Below are 10174 nucleotides of genomic sequence, written 5' to 3' on the forward strand. Positions count from 1 at the left end.
TGATTCCATTAAATACCATGAATAAATTAATTCAATGGATTAGTGCAGAAGATCGGATTTTGGGTTTCAGTAATGTCACTTGTTGATCTACTTCCAATATTTGCTGAAATGCTGGAAGGATAAAATTTGAAAGCCAATTTTCAATATTAGACACCAACTGATGAGCTCCAATGACAAAAATTATGATTTGTTGTCTGCTGAAAGAAGAACGTAAGTAGGCATTTTCAATTTAGATACCTTACCTCTGCAAGAATGTCTTTTGAAAGTCACCATGTTTACATGCAGTCTCAGATTTGCTGCTTGGGTTTGCAGTACACATAAGAGCACAGTCTGTTCCTTCATAACGCAAATGCAGGTATGCCTCTGTGTGTATATGTTCAGGTTTGAATCCCTGCTTCTCTAGTTCCACTTCACATTGCTTTTCCAACACAGTCAGCCGCTCATCCAGGTATAAGAATGATTCTGCCACAAGATAATGTTACATTAATCAAATTTTGATAATTTAAATTTGACATGATATGATTTGAGTTATTGACATCAGTAAATGGTTAAACAAACCATAAATAAAAAAAAAATAAGGTTATATAATTATAACTTTGTGACATCTAACATGCCATATTATAACGACCAAAAATTAATTTTGTTTTGCAGGTGCTAACATCTCAAAATTACTGTAAATGATTAATGTCTTTGTTCCTCTACACATTGGCTACTCTTCACAGAGGATATTTCATGTCATGTAAGACAGGATGGTAATGAATGGTACACTGATAAGGATGCAGAATTGTTATTTTCAAGGAATATCTTAGCATTCCTCCTGGAACAAGTCAAAGAAACTAGAAAAATCATTTATGAGGACAGCTGGTGTCCAATCAAGACTCAAACTGCATACTCCATAAATATAAGAATGATAAGGGTGAAGCACTTTATTATTATATACTCGTATATATACACACACACACACACACACACTGTGTGTGTGTGTGTGCGCGCATGTGTGTGTGTGCGTGTGTGTGCGCGCGTGCGCGCGTGTGTGTGTGTGTGGGGGGGGACAATTGTTCTACAGCCTTGGCATTAACTAACCATAAGTACTCTAGTTTTGCAAGATGTCTAAGAAAAGCTTATACTTTTGTGTTAAAATGTCATATGTTAAGTAAAAGAAACTAAGGAAGTTATTAACTTTTTAACTTTACTTAAAATCTTCCAGCATATGGGATTTAATGATTTTAATATGTCCACAAGGAAAATGTCAACATGCCATGGCATACTGGATGTGAATTACATATCGTACTCATTCCCGCTGTTCACACTATTGTTGTTTCAATCTACTTTAAACACAGAATACCTAGAGAAGATCTTCTTTGGTACTCTTATATTTGTCATAATTTTATTACTTGAAAGAATTCATTAAATTACTTTTAATGCTACATACAAAGGTCTTCAGAATTACTGATATTCTACACATTTTATACTTTGAGTATGAAGACTTGATGCATCCCAGTGTCCCCCTACTTTGATATCAACTTCACCTTAACACAATGTTCTCTAGTCTAATGAATGGAGCTGTGATGACCGAGTCACGGCGACTACATGGATATGAAGGCAATAATAGGACCTAGATACTTTCTGGAAAGAGCAGAGTTCCAGGGCAGCAGCCAGTTTTCCAGGTGGGGTGGCCAGAAAACTTACTTATAACTTACATTTACATTTTAAGACTATTTTTACTAATTAAAAATTATTAAATTTGTATCAATAATATTTTGTAAATTTCCTTCTTTTCTTCAATTTTTATCTCGTTTCTTTTTCAAAATGTGGAGGGGGTGAAATACCCAGCTTCCCCCTGACACCACCAAAAGACAGTATTGTAACACATGTGGGGACATCCCACATAGCATGCTGTTTCCACTTGTCTTTGAGACAACACTCACTCCTTAGTGAATATACCATCGCTGGACGTTTCATTCATATTTATACAAGCACGCACTGCAATTTTCTGCTTCTCATTTTCACTAGCCAATCAGCGCTCTGCAAATTGTTGCTCCTCAAATGCAAGTTTTGCTCCGCCCACCGAGCATTGTATAAAAGGCGGAGCACAAGCTCGCAAGTCAGTTCCAAATCAGTTCCACAGCAGTGTTCAAGCAGTCTACAAACAGCACGCTTCGTCACCAGCGCTGATCTTCAGGGGCATTGGCAATTCGCTGCGCCAGGAACGACTGCCTTGGCTGTCCGGCAGTCACACCTGACTCACTGGGCAACTCGGCCGCCTCGATTTGCCGGTAGTCATGCCCAACACACTGGGCAACTGGCGTAGCTATCGCCTCTCCACTCCTGCGACCGCGTTCAGCAAGCGAATATTCTCCAACAACGGCCGCACTGAGGCCAGTCAACTGACTCAGTCACCTCAACACACCGCAACCAACATCCCTTCCTACCGGCGCTACTTCACCGGCCAAGCATCTCAGCAACCAACGGTCCTTTTCAGGACCTACAAACTGTTCCGAAGAAGTGGGTTGTCATTGAAGTAACGACAATCCCCCACACACAGATTACATTATATAAGTGAAATTACCTTGAACCTCTATCTGTAATCCTAGGATTTGGAATATTTATCCACATTATTTGCCTTGCAAGAAGAAAAACGGGAACATTTCAATAAAGTTTGATTAAAACTAACCCAGTAAGGATATGAATAATTAAGCAGATTCCTAGGAGTTATTACAATATTATTCACTGATTGAANTCCCCCACACACAGATTACATTATATAAGTGAAATTACCTTGAACCTCTATCTGTAATCCTAGGATTTGGAATATTTATCCACATTATTTGCCTTGCAAGAAGAAAAACGGGAACATTTCAATAAAGTTTGATTAAAACTAACCCACTAAGGATATGAATAATTAACCCTTTGACGTGGTCATTTAAATTCCGCGGCCGCGGCTCCTGCGGTAATATATTCAGCCGGCCATNAATTTAAATACTGTAATATTATTCTGTGATATTTAAGTGTAGTTTCTAATTTGGGGCTTTAATCACTATTTTACATGATGACAATCACAATTAGTGTGGCTGGGCTGTCCATAAATCCACCATCTGTCAATAAACAAATCAAACTTTTCATTGCAAATGATAATCCCTACAATTACAGATGTTACTTTAATCTTACAGACTAACCCATTCTATAAAAATAAAAGTGTACTAATGACTTGTACAAACACCTCTGCAAATCCACAGATATGAAAACTACTTTACCTGGTTCATAGACTTTGGCACATGGTTCCTGTGCTTCGTGCACAACATCAGCAAGAGCCATGCCATATGCAGACAGAATTCCAGCATATTTGTGCACAAATACTGTCCCCATTCCCAGCGCTCTGGCAATTGAGCATGCGTGCTGGCCTCCTGCCCCACCAAAACATGCCAGCACATGGTGGTTTGTGTCATAGCCTTTAGCCTGTCAAAATATAAAACACCTGTCTCAGGCCTAGCAGGCCTATTGCACATCTAAGAACTGATGCTTTCATGGCATATAAATACATTAAAATTCTCTCAGCTGATCAACTGCATAAGAGTTGAGTTAAAAACCAACATATCAGAGACCTACTGTGTCCCCAAATTCAGGGGCCATTGGCCATGATGAAGGAAACAAAGCAGTCTCCAAAATGTTGATTCTTCACTCAACTGTTACACATGTTTGCCCAAGGGGATTTCAGTGCAATGTTTCTGTCTGTTAGTAACTTCACTTAGCATCCTCTTCCTCTCCACTGAAAAATTATTTTTGGAGTGGGAAAAGGAGGATTCTCTCAGACCTCATTCTTTCAGCATATGAGGGGTGCTCAGAAGGAAGTTTACAAGGTACACAGTTTGCAAAACAAGCAAGCATAAAGCCACTTCATGTAGGACTTTGAATCCATCAATCATAGTCAGTACTACAGTCCCTTAAAAAAAATAAGCTATCCCTGTAACAAGCCATGAAGGCCCATAAGCTTGTGAGATGTTGAGGGTTCCACATTATGTAGACAATTGGTTCAAAGATGGCGGTAAGGTTGTCAGCCTTACACACCGGAATCATATCAGCAGTTTGTTAGTGATAGGATGTCATACATAATACTAAGAGTCTGCTGAATGTTCATACCCCAACAGAGGATAAAATTGATGATGTGAAGGAAAGCTTCTACAAGCAAATAAGATGCATAATCAATGAATTCCACAAATACAATATGAAAATTTTGTTAGGAGATTTTAATTCCAAGTTATGTTGGGAAGACATTTTCTAACCAACAATTGGGAACAAGAGTTTACACAAAATTAGTAAGGATAATAGAGTTCGGGTAGTAACCTTTGCCACATAAAGAAAACTGACTGTCAAAAACACAATGTTCCAACATCATAACATTCATAAGTTTACTTGCACATTTCCTGATTGAAAGACTCGCAATCAAATTGACTATATTTTGACAGGAAGGAAATTTCATATAGGTTCACAGATTTGGAAAACTTAGATGCTGAGGTGGATATTAATACAGCTTGGGAAACTATCAGGGTGAATATAAACATTTCAGCCAAAGACAGTCTAGGTTATTAGGAGCTGAAGAGGCAGAAGAAATGGTTCGACAAAGGATGCCAAAAATTATTAGATCAAAGGAAAGAAGCCAAATTGCAGTGGTTACAGGATCCAAGTGAAATAAATGGGGATGATCTGAACAATATAAGATGTGAAGCCAGCAGACATTTCAGTAATAAAAAGAGGGACTATCTGAAAGACAAAATTAAGGAGCTTGTAACAAACAGTAAGAACAAGAACATAAGAGACCTGTACAGAGGAATAAATGAATTTAAGAGGGGTTATCAACCTAGAAAAACTAACAGAGAACTAACACAGAGAAAACTGACTATATGTTGCTGTCTCATCACCAGAATGAAAAGCAAAATAATGATATAAAGCCAACTAACAGATCCTTTGAAAATGTGGCACAGTTCAAACATTTTGGAACAACAGTAACAAATCAAACTTTAAAAAAACTCCGTGATTTTAGTCCGCAAGCAAACTATGCCGACCAAGCAACCGCCACTTGTCAGCAAAATTTAGTGGCAACTTTTGCAGTTGGAAGGTGTCGCGTGGTCAGCGCAACGAATCCCCATGGCCGTTAATTTCGATTTTCTAGACCGGAGCCGCTCTTTCCTTTAAATAGCTCCTCAGTTATCATCACGAGGCTGAGTGGACCCCGTTCCAGACCCACTACTTGTCAGAAAATCTGGTAGCGCCAGAAATCGTCCTGGACCTCTGGATCTGTAACCAGGAATGCTGACCACTAGACCACAGAGTGTAAGGGGAAATTAAGAGAAGACTGAATTCAGGTAATGCTCCCTACCATTCAGTGCAGAACATTTTTTCTGCTTATCTGCAGTCTAAAAACGTAAAAATCAGAATATACAAAACTGTAATTATGCCTGTGATTCTGAATGGGTGTGAAACTTTGGCTCTGATATTAGAGGAGGAACATGGAATGATGGTGTTTAAGAGTGGGGTGCTGAGGAGAATATTTGGACTGATGAGAGATGAAGTGATGGGAAAATGGAGAAAACTGCACAGTGAGGAGCCTCATAATTTGTAATTTGTAATTAGAATGATCAAGTCAAGGAGGATGAGATGGGCAGGAAATGTAACATGAATGTGGGCGAAGTGGAATGCATATAGGATATTGATGGGAAAGCCAGAAGGAAAAAGGCCACTAGGAAAACCAAAATGTTCATGGGTGGATAATATTAAAATGGATCTTAGAGGGATAGGATGGGGTGGTATGGACTGCATTGATGTGGCTCAGGATAGGGACCAATGGAGGGCTCTTTTGAACATGGTAATGAATCTTCTGCTTCCATAAAATGTTTGGAAATTCTTGAGTAGCTGCACAACTGGCAGCTTCTCAAGAATGGCTCATCTCTATGGAATTAGTTATATCAGGCATTTCAATATGGCAGCTCTGAAAGAACAGCTATGTACTGAGAAAGTCTGTGTAGTTATTCACTCATTCACCGAACGAAATACCTTAACACAGTTCACTGTGAGCTGGTGGAAGTGTATGGAATATAAATCCATTAAAAATAAATATCCAAATCTTCTCAGAGAGGGTCTTCTGAGACTATCCTGATAATGCATGACTCCACACTACTCCTGGAACCTGATATTTTTTGTAGCAGTTCAAGAAGAAAGTATTAGTATATCCAACTAAGCTGACACCAAGAAATTCTCATTCGATCAAAATGCTGACGACAAATATCCAAAACCATTGACAAGAAGAAAACAGCAGTGATACCATTGTTAAAAAAAAAAGAACACTAACCTGTATCAGTAGGGACTAGACACACTAATTCTGTGGTACAAGTGCTTCATGGCGACTACAGTGTTTATGAAACAGGTTAAGAATCATGCTGTGTCATCATATTATCTGTACTGAAGATTTAATGAACCACTTCAAGATCTGCAACCGATAATTTACTTTCTGACTATACTTCATGTGTCAGCAAAGCACAGAAAATGTCAAATGTTATCCTTACTTTCTGCTAGCATAGCTTGTTAAAACACAGAACACTGTGACAACTAATACTGAAGTATAATGCCTGTCCACAGATTTGAAAGTTAAAAACCCCAAAAATGGATCTACAACCAAGCATAATAGGGCTTTAGAGATAACAAATCACATTATTTTACTGTATCTGTGCACCTTTATCTCCTTATTGCTTTATCCCTCTCAAACTCAAAAGCCACTAAATTATCTCTATAGGTAACTGCATGAAAAAGTCAGAAATGGCATGTAAAAGTTTTGTGTTAGTAAGCACTATCATAAGCCATAAGAATTCTTTCTCTGTTAACTCTTTCCAGGCTGGTTTATTTTATAAGCTAGGACCCATTTTTTGTTCCTCTGTTTTCATGGTATTTTGTTATTGCCACTGTTCAAAAGCCACATAATATTAGCTTGTATATGGCAAAAGAGTATATTTTAATTTACATTATCAAATTTAGGAATTGTTCAGAGCAGAAACAGATGGTATTTCTTAATGGGATATCTTGATGGCAGCATGGAAACTACAGAGAAAGTTACAATAAGAAGCAGAAGAAGAATGGACTGTAGACAGAAATCACCAAGACAGTGATTGTAAAGAGTCGCACAGTCTTTATGACAATTGCTGTTGAAATAATGTTCATAAGGTGTCATTAATAACACCAGCTAGGAACATCATAGGAAATTAACAAAACTGTACCTGTGTCAAGGCCCGGATGGGGCGACACATAGCTTCATTAGCTACATGTATAAAACCCATTGCAACATCTTCTGCTGTCATTGCAGGTTTCGTTTTGCCATCTGGTTGGGTGCTAAGGAAATTGTTTATCTGGAATCCAAAAATAAAAGAATGGCATAAGGTCAGTTTCTCACTCTTGAATATAAGAAACAACATTATTTACTCCTCCTCCTCCTCATCATCATCATCATCATCATCACCATCATCATCATCCACCTGGAGATAAACATATTCACTGTTGCTGTCATCATTACCATCGGTGACGACGACAACAACTTCAAGATGGGCTTTTATTGGTCTGTTCTGTCTCAAAGACTATCCTTCCTCTCATTTGAGTCATCTGCAGTCTCTGAGAATTACAAGTTCTTTTTCCAGCTGCTCCTAACTCAGCACAAGACTGCAAATTGGACAGCCTAAGCCATAGCTGAGGCTGTCATTAGAGAGGTCAAAATTCAATCCCAGGGCAGAACATTCTCTAAGTTGCTCGACATGGTTATCCTGCAGACATGATAGCAATGACAAACAATTCAACATTCCTGATGTCTTTCTTATTACCTGAACCAAGAAACTGTTGATTTTCTTATGTTTACATAATCTTTTATACTTGCGAGCATCAGTCGATATTTTCTGATAGACACTGCATGCTAGATAATTAAGCCTCAGGGTGGCAAGAAATTTCTATTCGGACATAAAGTTCACATCACACGTCACTAAGTAAACCATGAAACAAACAAACAAAATTCACATGAATCATCTACCTCTTCAGTGAGTTTGTAGAAAGCTTCTATAGTTGCTGCTTTATCCAGGGGTTCATTTTCTGATGGACCAAATATTTTTGGGAAGTATTCTGGCAGCAGACGTCCTAGGCACAGATTGGCATCAGTCACAGTAAGAGGTCCTCCTTTGCGGTAGCACACAGGGCCTGGATGTGCTCCTGCAGATTCAGGCCCCACTACAAACAGGCCTGAGCGGAAGAACAGCATGGATCCACCACCAGCAGCAACTGTATTAACATCCAGCTGAAAGCAGAGGCAAATGTACCACAACCTGCCATGAATTACCATTATCACTGCAATGAGCAAAGTAATCTGTATATAAATCTGGTCACTTTACATATTGAAGTGAAAGATGAGAAGCTTTTATTTTGATGAAACCTGGTCTCTCACTCTGAAGAAATAGTGGGTTTCAGTTCCCATTGGCTTGTCACTGGCCGTGCAAAAGCCCAGAGGTTTCATTCTGTACCATGACAAGCCAATGGGAACTGAAGCCAACTCTCCCATTTCGTTCCTGCTTCCTATGTAATCTGAAATTTCTGGCCAGCAAATTATTTGGCATGCCACCTGCTTTCACACTGGTTATCTTGCTTGGTTTATTCGGTCCGTTCCTCTGAAACATTGGTTGACTTTCAACAGACTACATGGCGTTATATCCCAGAAGATAGTACTCTTCAAGGTAAATGGAACTGTTCTCATTATCACGTCCACAATGGTCACGGAGCCCGGAGCCCACCCAGTATCCTATCCAATGTGCATCAACATCACAGGCAAAAGAATGAGAATAGATAAAAATTGTGTGGATCTCTTCCTACACAATTCACACACCTTCATGCTGTGCCATATAGATCAGAAATAACTCCACCTTTTTCATTGTACAACACACATAATTACCTGTACATGTTATTCTAACCCCCTGCCATGCCATTCATGATAAAAGACCTTAAAAAGAATAGAGAAGACTTGTTAAGTAAAATGATAGCATCAAAGCTATAGTCTTGACACTGATGACATCATTAAATAATACACTTAAAAAAATTTACAATACAGCAATGCCACAAAACTTGCATTTATTTTTTTAATTTTAATGCACTAATAAATACACCATTTTAACCAGGTATAAGAAACTTTGTTTGGAGATAGAACATAAAGGTACCTATAAGTTCTGCTGTAACCTTTATTTTTACATATTGAAAAATAAAAGTTACAGTTGCTGCCTGTCATCCCATGCAACTGGAAGATATAAAGAAATTCAGGTATCAGAAAAAGTTACAATGTAGAAAATGTGACTGCATATGAATATGAATAAGATAGTGACTATGAGGATTTCAAGGAACCTAAACATACATGTCAGGAAAACATTAATGACATAATGGTTACAACAAGCGCATAAATATATTTATATGGACACTGAAGTAAATTCATAAGGGAAAATTGAAGGAAAGGGCAACAGAAAACACAACATAATTCTAAATCTTGGAAGGTGATAAAAAGAATACTATGGAACAATCACTCAATTAACCAGCCACCCAACACATTAACTAATCAATGATGCAATCATCTAAGAGATTGTTTAAACTCACTAACTCCATGGCTCAGAGTCCTTCTTGAGGAAACCAAAGCTTATTATCTTGTTCACCAACTACATTTTAATAATATAAATTCGGTATTCAGTACAACTAATATCAAAGTACCTGATACTACAGTTGAACCAGCATAATCCTGTTCCAGCAAAGTGCTCTGAATTCAATACACCAACTTAATTCTCACTCTTAAACAACACTAACCAAAGTTTCAAAATTCAGTTTAATTACAGTCTAAGTAGGTGATGTTTACTTGAGGTATAATTTTGTGTTTATAATACATTACCTGTGGAGCCTGTATGGTGACTCCAGCTGTGGTTGATTCAAACACATGCTCATAATCGCCAGCAAATCGANAGAGTGCGGCAAGGTCTACATCGGGCAGATGGGCCGCTCTGTGGACACCAGGTTGAAAGAACATCAACGGCATCTACGATTAGAACATCCGGACAAGTCAGCCGTAGCTGAACACAGCATCGAGCTAGACCACCATATCCAGTTTCACAAAACCGCCATA

General features: G+C 38.4%; 1 protein-coding gene across 3 annotated transcripts in view; it reads right to left on the minus strand.

Moving 5' to 3' along the window:
• LOC111868714 (5-oxoprolinase) overlaps positions 1 to 10174 on the minus strand; it is a 62357-nt gene that overhangs the window by 37359 nt on the left and 14824 nt on the right. For 2 of the 3 annotated variants that reach the window (XM_033753145.1, XM_033753146.1), the window contains exons 6-10: positions 9944 to 9988; positions 8060 to 8320; positions 7263 to 7391; positions 3255 to 3456; positions 243 to 462 (exon numbers count right to left, since the gene is read on the minus strand). In XM_033753145.1, the coding sequence (XP_033609036.1) occupies positions 243 to 462; positions 3255 to 3456; positions 7263 to 7391; positions 8060 to 8320; positions 9944 to 9988 (857 nt within the window). The remainder of the gene's footprint in view (positions 1 to 242; positions 463 to 3254; positions 3457 to 7262; positions 7392 to 8059; positions 8321 to 9943; positions 9989 to 10174) is intronic. The other variant, XM_023859630.2, reaches the window with a different exon arrangement.

This window comes from Cryptotermes secundus, unplaced genomic scaffold (genome assembly GCF_002891405.2).
Source record: "Cryptotermes secundus unplaced genomic scaffold, Csec_1.0 scaffold1688, whole genome shotgun sequence".
Classification (NCBI taxonomy): domain Eukaryota; kingdom Metazoa; phylum Arthropoda; class Insecta; order Blattodea; family Kalotermitidae; genus Cryptotermes; species Cryptotermes secundus.